This window comes from Piliocolobus tephrosceles, chromosome 16 (assembly GCF_002776525.5).
Source record: "Piliocolobus tephrosceles isolate RC106 chromosome 16, ASM277652v3, whole genome shotgun sequence".
Classification (NCBI taxonomy): Eukaryota; Metazoa; Chordata; class Mammalia; order Primates; family Cercopithecidae; genus Piliocolobus; species Piliocolobus tephrosceles.
In genome coordinates this window covers 8,431,155-8,449,254 of record NC_045449.1, presented here as the reverse complement: position 1 = coordinate 8,449,254, position 18,100 = coordinate 8,431,155, and the positions used below count along the sequence as shown (strand labels likewise).

Sequence of the window (18,100 nt, the reverse complement as noted above, 5' to 3'; positions counted from 1 at the left end):
GGGGCTGCATCTGGTGAGGGCCTTCTTGTGGCATCATTCCATGGGAGAAGGTGGAAGGGCAAGAAGAATGTGCTCAAGAGAGAGCAAGAGATAGAATTTATAGCCTCAAGCCCTTTTATAATTGGCATTAATCCATCGATGCAGGTGGAGCCCTCATTGTCCAAGCACCTCTCATTAGGCCTCACCTCCCAACACTGCTGCATTGGGGATTTAATTTCCAGCACATGCTTTTGTGAGGACACAGTCAAAGCATAACAGTTGTTATATCACTTTTAATCTCTTTCTCTGCCCTCTTTTTTTTTTGCTTCTGGAAATAGGGGTCTCACTATATTGCCCAGGCTAGTCTTGAACTCCTGAGCTCAAGTGATCTTCCCACCGTGGCTTCCCAAAGTACTGGGGTTAGAGACATGAGCTACCATGCCCGGCCACTTCCCCCCACCCTTTTTTTTTTTTTTGCATACCATTGGATTGCAGTCAACAAAATCCAGAATATGGGAAATTCTAGACTTTGTTGATTGCAATCCTGTGGTGCTCCCTATAAACTGGAAGGAGAAAAATCCATAAATTGGATCCAGAGGCTTAAATGGGTTCAGATTCAGGAGACACTTAGTGCCACATTGTCTCTCACATTATGATGCTGAGATTGATCAGCAGTGAGTCATTCTAGGTTTTGCCAGCCTGATTGGTGCGTTAGGAGTGGTCTCATCTGCCAGTCACCTGAGGATTTTAATAGTGATGGACATTGTCCAGATCTACTGTGGCATTGGGGGCTGCAAAATGGTGAGTCTAGTGCCATAATTCCTTCTGCGTTTATTATCTTAGTGAATTCCTTTTAATTTAATGTATATGCCTTACACACACACAGTTTTCTCAAGTTGTTTTTTTTTTTGTTTTCTACAGTTTTTTTCTATTTTCTCTCAAAGGAGCAATAGCAACTAATGTTAGTTATCCTTCCTGTGCTCTCTATGTCTTATTATTACTGATAAGTTTTGTCTTTGTAACGTCCTTTTCTTTTATTATTTTACCATTGTTCTGTTTTTTTTGACAAGGATGCTCTCCTAGAATAAATATCTGCTCTTATCACTTGATTTCTTGAGGTATCCATTCTGTTCTTTATTTTCTCCACTGTGGATTTTAATTTTACTTTTTCAGATGATTCCTTACAGTCTTTTCTGGCCCTGGTCACCTATTTTTTTTCTTATGCATTTCTGTCCTAATATGTAGACTCTATGTTATACTATATTCTGTTGCAGATATAAATCTATCTCCTAAAGTTTTCTTTTAGTTATTTTATAGATAATTTCCACAGGTAATTTCTTTCTGAATCCTCTGAATGATGATCTTTTCCTTATTATGTAGGTGTTTTTTCAAAATTTGCCTGTGAATTTTTCCTAGGTGCAGTATTTGCAGGTGATATGGGTGAATTATTCTTTCCTGCCTCCCTTCCTTCTGGATGGTAGTCTGATTTCTTCTGAGAACTACAGTTGGGATGTAGGGTTATATGATATTCCCAGTTCAATCCCTGTTCCTAGTAGGAGACTGTTGTATCTCTGCCCCATTGTGTTGACATTTGCACCAGCCTCCACTGTCTGTTTCTCTAATCCTTTGAACCTATGAAACAATGCATATACATAGCCCTGCTTTCTTAAGCAGAGGCCTGTCACTTCCAGGCTGAGTAAAATTTCCCAATCCTAGACGGAGGAAGATAGGCATTCCAGGCAGAGTGGTCAGCATAGGGTGGGAGCCTGGAGGCATAAAGCAGCATAGTGTGCTTGAAAATTTGTAAATTTTTCCAACTGCAAAGATTTTTGTATGCCTCCCTTAGGTAAAGTATGCAGTAGTGTTATTACGCAAACTTATATTTCAAGCCTTTGCAGCACTTCAGGATTTTCCCAAGGCTCTGGCAGTCCAGTATTTCCAGCTGCCCAGGAGGCATCCTGCTTGGCTCACCCACCACACCACAACGTCAGTACATTAGAGGGATTCATTATCTTTTCCTGCAAATCAGTTATTTTTCCTTCCATGAATAATGTTTCTGTAAGGCCTGGAGACCTTGGAGTCCTCTTTGACTTAGGTCTTTAATGGCTTTTCTGTGTTGAAAGTTTCTGAGCACTGTGAAGTCTCCAGCCTTCTCTGTTTTGTGTTGCCTTTTCTCTCATCTAGGCCCTGTTGTGCCAGGACAGTCGAGCAGTCTCCGCATGTCTTCCTGCTTCTCACCTTTTGCCTCTTCAATGTGTTCTCCATATGGCTGCCAGATTTATACTTTGTCTAAAACACTTGTTTCATCCAATCACTTTTCTCTCCTGAACCTTCAATACCTCATCACCCATGGAGGACAAAATCTGAATTATTCAGTTTGTCTTTCTAGGCTCTTATCGCTCACATTCCGTGGTACAAACTATTTTTGCTATGCTGGTCTTCTCACACTGCCTCGGGTATATCCTGCCACTGTAAGAGTTTTGTGCTTTTACTACGTTTAACAGGAATTCCTTTATCCCTTCTTTTGACCTCATAGTCTTTAAAAAGAACATCAAAGACCATTTGGGTCTGAATTTTTTACTTTGTTCTACAGTCTCTGACAAGGTGGTCATGACTTTCAGTGCCTGGAGTTTGTTGTGTTCTGCCCCCGAGCTTTCCGTTATTGATAATACCTGTTCATCTTTCTCTTTTTGGTGCTTTCCGTTGTAGCTTGTTTAGCGTGCGTCTATTTGTCTTCATACCCAGAGTGTATGTTTCTTAAAGAAGCTTAGTATCTTGTGTGTATATTCAAATACTTAGTAAAGTTCATTTGAACTTTAAGGTCTCCAGAATAATTGTTTTAACAACATACTGCCTTCCTCCCATGTGCCTGGGGGAAGATAGAAGTAGTGCAGTATCAGTTCAGTGATCAGTTTATACAAGAGCTCAATACTTGAGCTAACTTTTTAGGTAGGTAGAAGTCAGGTTTATTAAACACTTTAATAATGTTCCTTCTTAAGCATTGATTACTGCTCCATTTTGGCAAGCATGGGATACTGATGATTAGTTAACCTTTTATATTTTTGATGACTAACTCATATTTGTGAGACTTATTCTCTCTTATTCTAGTCCTCAGGAAAGTGCCTAACGCATGGTAGACACACATGTTGGAATTACTTCTGATTAAACATGTCAGTTATGATCTGTTACCATCCCATGCATACTATGGGACACTAAACTGAATTTGTGTATTTTTGCTTTCTTGGAGCTTTTTTCTTTTCTAGTCTCTAATTATTTGCCTGTTATAAAATTGAAGAGTATAATCTGTAGCTTCATGATAGACTGATCTAATTTTTGAATGAGAAAGTGAGGTTGGGTGTACAAAAATTCATGAATGTATGGTTGCGATTTGTTAACTTTATATAAATTAAACTCAGTAAAAAAGTATTGAGGTTGCCTCTCCTTTGTTTTTCTCACCCTTAATAAAGCCTCTATTTTTACTGTTCCTCTTTGCCTTTTTGTCCTGTAGGCAGCAAAGATATACAGGACTAGTTAGACAAGAGACTTGATTGGGAGAAAGTGCAAGGTGATGGTCTGGGAAGCCCAAGGGCCACCCAGGGTTTGCAGAGGTCTGTACTTTGCCTGTAAGAAGTCCGAGAGTCTGAAGACTTGAGAAGTCAATAGTAATAATGTAGCCTCAGGCAAAGAATGGACAGATAACCTCCTGGTCTGCTCAGTAGTAAGGCTTCAGCAAACAGCCCAAATCTGAATTTAGGATGGGGGCCCTTTGCCCCTTCTACACTACTAACCTAAGTAGGAAGTGTGTTCTACATCTGAGCCTGCACTTGTGAGTTCAGGAAAATACAAGGAGGGTGGCCAGAGAGAGTTTTGATCACTTGAAATTTTTTGGCAGGCTTTCATTCTCTTGGTTTAGCATTAGTAAACAGAGTAGCCTCTGGAGGGCTTTCTGGTGGCAATTGCTGGGGGTTTCAGCTCTTATGAACGCAGCTGTTAGTTAGAACCCCCCTTAGTGTTCCCTGGGCAAGCTGGCCATGCAGTACCAATTCTCCAGCCTTTTTTCATGTCCTCTTGCTTTTAGATTTTGGTCTACACAAATCACCTTAAATAAAAGGTCTGTTTCGTAATGCAACTGAGTGCCCTTCCAGATGCCTTCAGTCCCTGAGAGGGTTAGAGCATCTGTCAGCAGTTCTGACTGCTCTTGTTTTTCCATAATGCCCAGAATCAGTTTTGTAGAATATTCTCAGAAATCATTGTGTCTATATTTAAAAAACCTGCAAGTCATAAGCATTCATAGGGCCAATTCTGTGTAATGATTACAGTATTGATCAGGAAAAGTTTGTATCTTCTAGCCTGGCAGCTTTTATTTACTGAAGATCCCAAAGAGCTTTTATTTATTTGGCTTATGTTTGTTAATATTTACTGTATTAGTAATTAAAATACATTTTAAAATCTTTATTAATTTATTTAAAAAGAATAGTAGTAAATCATGACAAGTTAACATAAATACATTTTTAAGAAAAAATCCCTGTATTTTCCAAAACAAAAAAAATTAGATGGATGAAAACTCTTACATTTTTACAAATCTCTTTAGTATTAACCAAACTAGCTGGAATCTCATATCTGCTTTGCATTCTGTTTTTTTATAATGTGTTATTTTGGTTAAAGTATACGAAGAAAATCCAGCCATAGAGATATTTAGTTGGAAAAAAAGAAGAGTGTTTTTTTGGTTTGTTCTTGTTTTTGGTTTTTGAGATGGAGTCTCAGTCTGTCGCCTAGGCTGGAGTGCAGTGGCGTGATCTAGGCTCACTGTAACCTCCACCCCCCGGGGTTCAGGCGATTCTCCTGCCTCAGCCTCCTGAGTAGCTGGGATTACAGGAGCCTGCCACTATGCCTGGCTAATTTTTGTATTTTTAGTAGAGACGGGGTTTCACCATCTTGGCCAGGCTGGTCTTGAACTCCTGACCTTCTGACCCACCTGCCTCAGCCTCTCAAAGTGCTGGAATGACAGACATGAGCCACCGTGCCCGGCCAAGAAGAGTATTTTAATACCCTTTTTAGATAATTATGGATATTCTTCTTTGATACTGTACTCAAACTGGACAAATGCTATTTTCTTAAAGATTAATTGCAATGTGGAATCTGAAACTGCATTAACGAGCTTTTCACAACTTGTGTACTCACGAGAGAATGAATGTAAAAAAGTAAATAACATATTGATTGTACCTTATGATAGCCCCATGAAGTCAGGAAGCTCACATTATTTCTACTTCATGAATGAGGAAATTGAGTCCAGCAAAGTGCCACTTAATAAGCTATCTGTGGGAGAACTACTCGTGGTTCATAGTACTAAATTACCTATTATAGGCTAAGTTTAATTTGGGGGATAGATTAATTATCCAAAAGGTAAAGATCTCCCGCTTAAATGACTGTGTGGTTTCTGTCTCCTGATTGGACCCTGACCGATAAATGCAGAGGTTTTTTTTAATACTCTATTTTATTTTTATTCTAGACTTATTCTGGACTCTTCTGTGTAGTTATAAACCCTTACAAGAATCTTCCAATTTACTCTGAGAATATTATTGAAATGTACAGAGGGAAGAAGCGTCATGAGATGCCTCCACACATCTATGCTATATCTGAATCTGCTTACAGATGCATGCTTCAAGGTAATTGGAAATATTTGAATACTAAATGCTCAGAATTTCTTAAATGTAATTTAGTGTTTTTTAGTGTCTCAGTGTATTCTACAAGTTTTTAATTTTATTTTTTTAATTAAAAAATAATGTTTATTATAGAAAAATTGTGAGTTTTTAAGATTAAAACAGACAACATAGCCATTTTCTGTAAGTATAGTAAGTATTTTTATTGCTCTAAAACAATACCTCATAAATTTGTATGTTAAAAAGCATCTAGTTTTCATATACATTTGATTCCCACCACAAGCCAGTCTAATCAAAGCTCATTATATTAGGTTTTAAAACCAATAGGAAGAATAATAGGAAAGGTGGATGCTTCACTGGGGAAAGATTATGAAGTATTATTTGTGATTTAAAAGCATGTAAAAGGTGACAATAAAAGTTAAAACGCATGTGTTAAGTTGGTTGATTTTGATTCTGTTCCTTTGGATCAGAATGAATATAAATTTGAGGAGTCATTCATTTGAACCCTGGCTTTAGACACAATGATTTATGGAGGGACATTTTTGAAAAACCAGAATGTAGTGGTTTTGAATGCAATTAATATTATTGCTCTACAAGACTTCATTTAAACATGGGAGTTCCTGGTGCTACGTGAAAATCCAATCTTCTGTAATAACTCTCCCTCTCTCTCCTTTTTAATGTATTTTTTTGTTCATAAATTCTATAAGTTTTAATAAAAAACATAAGGTTCTTATAAAATCATTCTACAATCTTCAGAAAACAGGCTGTACTGCACCCACTTTTCATCAAATTGCAGATCATGGCAAGTCCTTTTTGGTGATTAGGTCTGAAGGATAGTGTGAAGGAATTAATAAAGTACAATACCCATGTCCTACTTCTAGTTTTTGTTTGGATACTTACTATATACCAGATCTTCCAGGGCAAACAGGAAGTACTTCAAGACTAGAATAGTGTCATGTATAAGTTGGTAAGGACAGTTTTGTAATTAAATAAGCTTAGGCTTTTAAAGAAAGATTAAATTTAATACTTTTTTTTTGGAGTTCAATACAATTTCTTAGTATTCTTTAGGAATACTAAGAAATGACTAGGACTGTGAAAAATTGCTGTTAGATATGGAGAATGAAGAATCATCCACTCTTTTTGTTTTTGGTTCTGTCTCTGTTAAGAAGAATGATCTTTAGATGCAGAAAAGTGTATTAGTGAGCAAACTGTGCCATATGTGGGAGAAGAAATTGAAGAAAGTGCCCTCCTTCTCTGATTAAGCCCATACTGTTCCTCATTTAAACAGATACATCTTACAGTTGAGATTGTTGACCCTCTGATCTTTGAAGTATTCTATAGAAGGGGAGTTTCCAGAAAGCTAGGGACAAGCTCATATGTATCACTCTAATTTTTAAAAAGGGGAACCTTTAAACCAATCCTTGGACTTGAAATATGTTAAGAGAACAGTCTGAAAACAATGTGAATATATTGATTAATGACTGATTAATGACTGAGGTTAGCCAGGTCTATCAGGATGTGCACCAAAGGGTGTGTGCCCCCTTTTAACATTTTTATCAGCATACTTGAAGAGGTGGGATGCATGCCCATAAAACTTGCCAATGGCATGAAACTGGGAGGGATAATAATACATTTGATGAACAGAAACAGCATTTAAAAATCTCTTGACTGGTTGAATGAGGAGTTGGATCCAAAATAATAGTTAACAGATAATAATATCCTATTAGTGGGTTCCCAAACCAGCTGTATGGATACAGTATGAGGAAGAATTGTTGGCTGTGTGGCTTTGCTGGTGAAAACTCCTCTTGAGTAAACAGAATGAGGAAGATATGAGGCAGATATGTCTTATCAGCATATCATATTATTATTAATATCATTTTAGTGCTAGAGTAAACATTTATTGAAAATTACTGTGTGCCAAGCACTGGGTAAAGGCTTTGTGTCTGTTATACAGTGCATGACAAGCTTGTAAAGTAAATAGAATTACTATCCCTATTTTACTAAGGCACAAGAAAGTGAAATAAATAGCTTGACGAAGAAAGTGTATACAGTGAAAAATACAAGCTAGGATTCAAAACCAGGCAGTGTGACATATTCTTATCCACAGTAATAAACTTCCATGTGAAAGTTAAAAGGAATTAGTTAATAGTTTTGATTACATAAAAATTTAAAAGTTTGATACAGAAAATGAAAACAACCCACTCTAAACAATTTCCCCTTGTATTTGATTTTGTAAGTAGGGGGCTACCTGCTGATCTACTACACGACATAATTGAGGGGGCATCTTCAGGGCTAATCAGACGTTAGCATATACAGCATTGCTGATAAAGCTCACACCAGCTACCAATGCCAATCAATCTAGGTCTTCAATTACAAATGTGGATGGATAGCCAAGTGTCACTGGACCTAAGAAGAGGATCAATAGCTTGACCGAGGACCATGTGGAGAATTCAGAGCACGTGGCCCCACTGATCTATCATTTTAGATTCAATTCCCCATCCAAGCTGCCAAGAGCTTTTAAGATTCTGTTTCTTTCATCCAATGTATTTATCATCCTTCCTAGTTTCATATCATGTACAAACTTTTTTGGTCACACATCCCACATCTTTAAGTGTATTAATAAAAAATATTGAAAAGTTTTTGCTTTTTATGTGAAAAAGCAGCAAGCTAGCTTAATTTTTTTTAAGTGGATTTTAGGGGATACTGGATCAAAATGCAGTTGTGTGCCTGGCACACAGTAGTTGCTCAATAAATATTTGTTGAATGAATGAATGAAAGCAGAATTCTTAGACGTAAACTTGATTGCAGAAAATCATGCATTCATTAAAAGCATGGAATGGTAGATTAGACACAATTGGAAACTAAAGCAGTAGATTTGAAGATTAGAATGGAAACCAAAAAGAATCAGATGGTGCTTATGAGAAGGAGTCGGAAACATGGAATGTGTGTGTAGACTCTTGGGTTCCATGAAAAAAGTGATATTTTTGAAAAAGGTCACCGGAATTAAAAAACACACTCAGGTCTTCAGATAAAAGTGCTGGGTGGAAATAATGAAAGGAGACATGCCTCGGCTTGCATACATTGGTGGATAGGGTAACATGACATGCTGTCCATGGAAAGGGAGTCAGTAGCATCAGGCTTTTCATTTGTAATACTGTGTGTTAGGAACTGAATTCAGGAACACTGAGGCCTCTACCCTGCACATAATCATCTGAGGTCACCTAGGACTACCTACAGTGAGGCTCACCACCTTGTGGCTTGTCTTCTTTTGCTCCTGACACCTCACCCGCCCAGTTCCATCCCAGCTAGCTTCCATTCAGCAGCAGGCAACCAAGACTGCTACCAACCCCTGTTGACCTGGATAGATGGAAAGGAAAGTTTTGCTTGCTGTAACAATACCTGCAGGGGCCACCTTTTTAGGCCACCATGAAAATTTAAGACCTGAGAGTCCACCATCTTCATGGAATCCTGGAATGAAATTCACTGTGTTTCCAGTCATGTTTTCATTTCCGTAATATTCCCTTTTCATTTTTGCCTTAGGTAACTCTCACTCTCTGAAGTGCAAACTTTCTCTACGTTTAGTATCTTCAGTGAATGTTTTCTTTTCCTTCAAGCTTTAACTGAGACCTGGCTATCCCCCGCATATGGGGTATGAGCCCACTTAGTGAAGAGGACTCCATCACTCAAATCCTATGCACTGGGAGACAGGGTTAGTGTCCTTACTAACACTGTGTCTATGTGTCTGCTAAACCATTACTCCTTTACTGCCTTGGAAAAGCTGCACCTCCCTCACCACTCATTACTTTCAGCAGCTTTCTTCTTGGTTCCTCTCCTCACTCCATAATGGGTCTCAGCACGTTGTTTCCTCTCTGCCTCAAGCCTTGCCATTACCCTGTGTTACTTCATAGTTTTTAATGAACAGTCAAGTCCCTTGATCGTAAGGTCCTTCATTTCCTCCATCTCTGACTTATGCCACCAACATCTATGGTGATGCTCTAGACTTTGCCATATTTTAGAATTACCTGATTTTTCAGATAATGTTTCAGAAGTTCTATTGCAGCATCCTTCCATATTGGTAGTCCAGTCAAGAAGTCTCCTAAATGTGTTCTTTGCCTTCATATGGATCCTCAGCCCATTAGTTGTTCTTCTTTCCCCCTATATGTTAACAACGCCCTTCACTTTGTTCCTTGTATAGTGTAGATTTCATGGCCATCTTCTATCCATTTCCTAAACCCCTCCCTTATCCCATTGTTCATTGGCTATACTTGTTTAGTAAAACTCCCACGCTGGATGAATCAAGATATTTGTCTCTTTTAATGCTTTTACTTGGGTTGCTGATGCTTCTAGAGTTATGCTCACACAATGGAACACACAAATGCCACTGTAATTTCATGACCATGAGCCCTGATTCTACTGTCAACTCTTGCTAATCCTACCTTGTTCCTCCCACTCTCCATAATGACTATTTGAAATCTCTGCAGGCTCCAGATCTCTGGGTCCCTCCTTGCTCCTCTACTCCCTGGCTGATGGCTTATTTCCCATTCCACAGAGGCACTTGGAGAGGAACTGCCCCAGCTTGCTGAACAGATCATTCTCTCTTGTGTCTACTCCTGTCAAAGGCTGGTCTTACCGAGTCCTTCACCCCGATGCTGAACACATCCTCTGAACCTTCTGAGGAAAATCGTGGTGTTGATTATTCTGGGTTGTGACTGTATCCTCTGCTTCTCTTTTTATAGGCTCCTAACATTAGTATTACGATTTCCCTGTTAACTAAAGTTTTACCCGTTACTTTAAATAAGAAAGTTGGTTCTTTTCACCTTCCTTTTACAGCCAGATTTTTCAAACCAGTGTTGCAGGTGGGTAGGCAGATATGGTTGCCGGCAGGAGCTTGTGAAAATGAAGCAGTGTTTCAGCTGAGAGTGAGGAGGAAGGAGGACAGATTGGAGGTTTAAGATAGAAATAGTGTGATGTAATCATCTAGGAGAGACAGATAATACTTACATATACATCACTGACATTGCATCAAATGTTTAAAACAGTTGCTACTGGAAATGTAAAGAGAATGTGAACCACAGTTATAGAGGGAGTTTTAACATGCTTCTCTCAGAATTTGACATATTAAGTAGGGAAAAAGAGAATATGAAAGAATGTGATTTAATACAACTTAGGAAGCTTATACTGAAAAATGTATGTATGCAAGCAGAAAGCACATTTACAAACATGATATCAATTTCGTATAGCAGGCCACCAGTAAAACTGTCAGTTCCTGAAAGAAGAAATCACAGACTACAGTCTCTGACCACAGTGCAGTAAGACAAGATATTAGCAATAAAAAGATTTCCAAATAGGTTAGTGTTTGTGGGAGTGTGTTTAATGAGTATGAATGTTTTTGTTATTAATCACTCATCTATATGGCTTTCAGTAAAAGAGGAAGTCAAAACTTACATTACAGATTCTTTAGAAATCATTACAACAAGCTGGGCACCATGGCTCATGCCTGTAATCTCAGAACTTTGGGAGGCTAAGGCAGGCAGATCGCTTGAGCTCAGGAGTTTAAGACCAGCCTGGGCAACATGGTGAAACCCCAGCTCTATAAAAAATAAAAAAATTAGCCAGGTGTGGTGGCATGTTCCTATAGTCCTAGCTACCCAGGAGGCTGAGGTGGGAAGATTGCTTGGGCCTGGGAGGTGGAGGTTGCAGTGAGCTGAGATCATGCCACTGCACTCCAGCCTGGGCAACAGAGCCAGACCCCATATCAAAAAAAAAAAAATTACAAAATGTTACATATAAAAATTTTGTGAGTTATGGCAAAAGCCACTTTTAAGAAACAGTTCATGGCTCTAAACATTTTCATTAGCAAAGAAAGATTTATAGACAAAGTAAAGTTTTTATTCAGCAAAATAGATAATAGACAGTTTTTTGCTAATTTTTTGAGCTGTACGTTGCTTTTTTTCTGTGTCATTTCATAATAAAAAAGGTACTTAAAAATACAACAATGAAATGAACCAAAACAAAAGGGAAAATGTAGGAAGAGATAAGTGGATTGGAACAAAGAACATTTTCTCCTAGAACTGTTAAGAACAACTAAGAGCTGGTCCCATGAAAAGACAGACTAGACAAATGTTTGGCAAGCGTGACCAAGAAGACAGAACTACCAGAAATGACAGAGAGTATATAGAACACCATAAGCAAAGACAAAATTGACTCAAAATAAGGTGGAAAACTTAACCAGAACATTGTCCATGGGAGAAATAGAAGACATTGTTGAAGATCTATCTTTATGTCTTCAAGACAAGGCCCAAACGATTTTAGTGGTGAGGTCTGTCAAATCTTAAGGACTAGGGTGGCACGCGCCTATAGTCCCAGCTACTCTAGAGGCTAAGGCAGGAGAGTGGCGTGAACCCGGGAGGTGGAGCTTGCAGTGAGCCGAGATCGCGCCACTGCACTCCAGCCTGGGCGACAGAGTGAGACTCTGTCTCAAAAAAAAAAAAAAAAAAAGTCTTAAGGACTAGGTACTTCCTATGTAATCTAAATGGGTTTAGACCACTAAACAATGCAGAGTAGACCAGGCACAGTGGGTAACGCCTGTAATCTCAGCACTTTGGGAGGCCGAGGCAGGTGGAACATGAGGTCAGGAGTTCAAGACTAGCCTGGCCCACATAGTGAAACCCCGTCTCTACTAAAAATACGAAAAAAAATTAGCCGGGCCTGGTGGCGGGCACCTGTAATCCCAGCTATTTGGGAGGCTGAGGCAAGGAGAATCCCTTGAACCTGGGAGGCAGAGGTTACAGTGAGCTGAGACTGTACCATTGCACTCTAGCCCAGGAGACAGTGAGAGACTCCATCTCAAAAATAAAATAAAATAAAATAAAGATGCAGAGTAACCTATATAGCATCAAAATCAGAATTTGTCCAAGAAATTTGAATACTTAAATTATGTTTTACTTTTTATCAAGGCAATATATAAAGATACTTTTAAAAACACAAATACACAGTAGAGTAAGACATAAAACTGGAGATACCCTAACTATTCTGGATTCCCTCTTTAGGAATTTCTTCTTATATACATACATATGTAAATAAGTATATAAATAATTATTAATAGGCCTATGATATTCTTTTTCTTTCCTTTTTTTCTTCCCTTCTTTCTTTCCTTTCTTCTTTCTTTTCTTTCTTTCTTTTATCTTTAGACTTCTTATTATGGAAGAAGAGTTTTTTGTTTTTTTGTTTTTTTTTATGAGACGGAGTCTTGCCCTGTTGCCCAGGCTGGAGTGCAGTGGCACAATCTTGGCTCACTGCAAGCCCCACCTCCCGGGTTTACGCCATTCTCCTGCCTCAGCCTCCTGAGTAGCTGGGACTACAGGCGCCCGCCACCACGCCTGGCTAATTTTTTATGTATTTTTAGTAGAGGCGGGGTTTCACCATGTTAGCCAGGATGGTCTTGATCTCCTGACCTCGTGATCCTCCTGCCTCGGCCTCCCAAAGTGCTAGGATTACAGGCTTGAGCCTCCGCGCCTGGCCTGGAAGAAGAGTTTTTATACTCATCTAAACCCTCACCATATCTTCCTGATAGAAGTTCAATCAACATTTTGCATTTTAATATTCAACATTTAAGGCCGGGCGCGGTGGCTCAAGCCTGTAATCCCAGCACTTTGGGAGGCCGAGACGGGCGGATCACGAGGTCAGGAGATCAAGACCATCCTGGCTAACACGGTGAAACCCCGTCTCTACTAAAAATACAAAAAAAAAAAAAACTAGCCGGGCGAGGTGGCGGGCACCTGTAGTCCCAGCTACTCCGGAGGCTGAGGCAGGAGAATGGCGTAAACCCGGGAGGCGGAGCTTGCAGTGAGCTGAGATTCGGCCACAGCACTCCAGCCCGGGCAACAGAGCAAGACTCCGTCTCAAAAAATAAATAAATAAATAAATAAATAATATTCAACATTTAAATTATTATCCTATGATTACATTTCCTTTCTTATATAATTTGTTTTCCTTGTGGTTAGTAATTTTCCCATTTTGGGGACTAGGGTAGTTTTACAATCACCTACATTAATTTGAACTACAAATCCTCTTTCAGTAGACACAAATGCATCAAGTAATTTCTCAGGGTCTTTCCCCCTTGAAGACGCCCCTCCCAAAGCCTGTTATCCTCCTCCAGTTCGTGCTTGTTTCTTTAGACTTGCCTTTGCCCTTCCTCTAGAAATTTCTTTTGCTTCTTTCCTTGGTTGTATTAATTTATGGATCTCATATGCTGTTAACATTTTTGGATAGAGGATAACCTCTGGTGGCTTCCTGAGAAACACTGGAAACAACCAATTATTACATCAATAAATAATTAATTAGAGGATGGCTCATCCATATAGTGAAATGCCAAGTAGCCACCTTGAAAAGATGTTGAACCTACTGAGTGATCTTCCCTTCCCTTTTAAGAATAAGCATTTTAAGAATAAGATTGATATACATCAAAATGTGAACCTTGAGAATGCAAATTGAAGGACTTTGAAACTGGATACAAGTTTCCTACATTAGGAGAAATAAAAGCAAGGAAAACAAGCCATTCTTGAAAAGAAACATCAAGGAAAGCTTTAAAAAGTCAGAAAATGGGCCAGGCGCAGTGGCTTACGCCTGTAATCCCAGCACTTTGGGAGGCTGAGGCAGGTGGGTCACGAGGTCAGGAGTCGAGACCAGCCTGGCCAACATGGCGATACCCCATCTCTACTCAAAATATAAAAGAATTAGCCGAGAGTGGTGACACATGCCTGTAATCCCAGCTACTTGGGAGGCTGAGGCATGAGAATCACTTGAACCTGAGAAGCAGAGATTTCAGTAAACCAAGATCGCGCCACCGTACTCCAACTTGGGTAACAGAGCGTGACTCTGTATCAATTAAAAAAAAAAAAAAAAAGTCAGAAAATATGTAACACCAAATATAGCACTTATAACAACAAACATGAGTATTTGTAACACCCCTGTAAATAAAAGAGAGCCTAATACAATCATATGCCATTTACAAGAAAGACATCTCAAAGTAGCCAAATAATAAAAGTACAAGACTGGGCAGTTACCTCAGCCAAATGCATACAAAAAGAAAGCATAGTCTAAAGTCACTTCAGCCTAAAGTAGACCTCAAAGCCAAAACAGGGACAAAAAGCATTATTTTATGTCAGGAAAAGGAACATTTAATAATGGTTTATAGTTGTCTTGGATCTATGTATTGAATCTTCTGATGTAGAGATATAGACAGTAGGAACTGTCCCTCCTCACCCACCCTGTGAAGCTGTAAGATACGGTAAAACCCTTGCGTTGACACCATTAAAGAACTGTTCTTGGGCTGGGCACGGTGGCTCACGCCTGTAATCTCAGCACTTTGGGAGGCCAAGGTGGGAGGATCACCTGAGGTCGGGAGTTCGAGACCAGCCTGACCAACATGGAGAAACCCCTGTCTCTACTAAAAATACAAAATTAGCCAGGTGTGGTGGTGCATACCTGTAATCCCAGCTACTTGGGAGGCTGAGGCGGGAGAATCGCTTGAACCCGGGAGGTGGAGGTTGCGGTGAACCGAGATTGCGCCACTGCACTCCAGCCTGGGTAACAAGAGTGAAACTCCATCTCAAAAAAAAAAAGAACTGTTCTTACTGGGGAGACAGCATACAAATAAAGACAATATTGAGTAGTATGAGGAAAACGAAAAGAGGGTGAGGGCACACAGACTGAAGGGATTAGGGAGCGTGAAATGGTGATTTCATAGGGCAATTAGTTTAAAAATGCCCAAAAATCATTAGCTTTCTTATGAATCACCCGTTATCCTTTACTATAGCCAAAAATAAATAAACGCTAGGAATAAACACTAGTGCTGCCATTTCGAGGATGTCATATAGTCATCTACACTTTAACCTTTTGAGTGTGGCTTCTTTTATTAGCATAATGCATTTGAGATTCATTCACCAGTAGTTCACTCTTTTTTAGTGCTGTGTAATAGTCCATTATATGCCTATTCCATGGTTTGTTTATTCATTCACCATGTAAAGAACATTTAGACTGTTTTCGGTTTTTGGCAATTAAGACATTGTACAGTTGGCCCTCTGTGTTCAAGGGTCCCACATCTGCAGATTCAAGCAACTGTGGATTAGGGAAAATAATGGATGGTTGCGCCTATACTGAAGATGTACAGACAGACTTTTGTTCTTTTCATTATTCCCTAAACAATATAACAACTATTTACATAGTGTTTTCATGGTACTATTATAAGTAATGTAGACAGGTCTTAAAGTATTAACTTATGGGAGGATGTGTGTAGGGTATATGCAGATACTCTGCCATTTTGTATAAGGGACTTGAGTATGCATGGATTTTTTTAATCTGCTGTGGGTTGGGATTGTCGTGGAACCAATCCCCCACAGATGACATGGGCCAACCTTCGTATACAGGCTTTTGCGTGAGCATAAGTTTTCATTTCATTTGAGTCAATACCTAGGAGTAGGATCTCTGGGTCATATGGTAGATGTGTGTTTAACTTTATAAGAAATTACCAAACTATATTCCAAAGTGTCTGTGCCATTTTGCATTTCTACCAGCAACGGATGAATTCTAGGTATTCACCATCCTTGTTAGCCCTTGGTATTGTCCATCTTTATTAAATTGTAGTCTTTCCAATAGACGAGCAGTAGTATCTCACTGCAGTTTTAAGTTGCATTTTCCTAATGCATCTTTTGATATGCTTAAGATCTGTATATCTTTGGTGAAATGTCCAAATCTTATTGTCATTTTAAAAAGTTTGATAGTTTTCTAATTTTTCAATTTTGAGAGTTCTTTGTCCTTTCTAGATATAAGTCTTTTATTGGATAATTGATTTGCAATTTTTGTCCTCCTAGTCTGTGACCTATTTTGGGTTAAGTGTTGTATATGGTGCAAAATATGGGTTGAGATTCATCTTTTTGCGTATGGGTATTCAATTGTTCTAGCACTGTTTGTTGAAACAACTGTTTCTCAGTTGAATTGCCTTTGTACCTTTGTGGAAAATCAACAAAGGTCTATTCCAGGACTCTCTGTTCCTTTGATCTATATGTCTTTCCTTTTGTCACACTGGCTTGGTTACAGTAGCTTTAGAGTAAACCTTGAAATCAGGTAGTGTGAGTCTTCCACTACTGTTCTTTTTTAAATTCTTTATTCTAGTTCCTTTGTCTTTCCATAGGTATACATTTTAGAAGTCAGTTTGTTGCATTTTGCCCAAAAAATCCTGCTGACATTTTGATTGGATTGCACTGAATCTATCGATCAGTTGAGGCCGAATTAACAGCAGTATTGAGTCCTCCAATCCATGACAGTTTGTCTCTCTGTAGGTCTTTGACTTCTTTCATTAGTGTTCTGTAGTTTTCAGCATACAGAGATGTCGCATATACTTTGTTAGATTTATAACCAAGTGTGTCATATACCTTGGTATAACTAAACATTTAATGTTTTTTAGTTTTAATGGAACTTTTAAAATTTCAATTTCAAATTGTTCATTATTAATATATAGAAGTAGGAGGTTTAAAATATACATTGACTTTTTTTGCACCCTTGCTAAACCTACTTGTTCTGAAAGGGTTTTGTTGTTTGTTTTTGTGTATTGTAGATTGTTTGGGATTTTCTGTCTAGATAGTCATGTCCTCTGCAAATAGAGACATTGCTATTTCCTCCTTTTCAATCTATGCTTTTGATTTTGTTTTCTTACTTTGTAGTGTTGAATAGGAGTGGTGAGAACAAACATCCTTCCCTTGTTCCTGATCTTAGAGGGATAGCTTTCAGTTTTTCACTATTAAACATGATGTTAACTGTAGGGTTTTTCGTAACTGCCCTTTATCAGTTTGAAGTTCCCTTGTATTTCTACTTTGCTGAGTTTTTAAAAATCATTAGTGGATATTAAGTTTTGTCAAATGCTTTTTTACATCTATTCAGATGGTCGGAGGGTGTTTCTTCTTTAAGTCTGTTGATGTGATGAATTAGATTATCACCTTTGGGATGTTGAACTAGCCTTGCACTCCCAGGACAAACACCATTTTTTCATTCTGTGCATGATCTTTTGTTAATATATATTGCTGGATTTGATTTACTAACATTTTGTTAAGAATTTTTGAGCATTTGTTGATGAGTAATATTTATATGTGCTTTTGTTTTATTGCAATGTCTTTTTCTGATTTCATTATCAGGGTAAGGTTTGTCTCAGAATGGATTGAGAAATGCTTCTTCCTCTTCAGTTTGATGAAGAGTTTGTATACAATTGGTGTTACTTATTCCCTACCTGTTTTGTAGAATTTTCTAATAAAGCTATGGTTTCTTTTTGAGAAGATTTTTAATTACAATTTCATTTTCTTTAATACATAGAAGGCTATGCAGGTTACCATTTCTTCTTGAGTGGGTTTTAGTGGTTGTGTCTTTTAAATAATTTATCCCTTTCATCTTGGTTGTCAAATATTTTGTCA

General features: G+C 38.5%; 1 protein-coding gene across 6 annotated transcripts in view; it reads left to right on the top strand.

Moving 5' to 3' along the window:
- The window catches only part of MYH10 (myosin heavy chain 10), a 153,858-nt gene that overhangs the window by 20,081 nt on the left and 115,677 nt on the right, over positions 1-18,100 (top strand). For all 6 annotated transcript variants that reach the window (XM_023193225.2, XM_023193226.3, XM_031934325.1 and 3 more), the window contains one exon: positions 5,489-5,645. In XM_023193225.2, the coding sequence (XP_023048993.1) occupies positions 5,489-5,645 (157 nt within the window). The remainder of the gene's footprint in view (positions 1-5,488; positions 5,646-18,100) is intronic.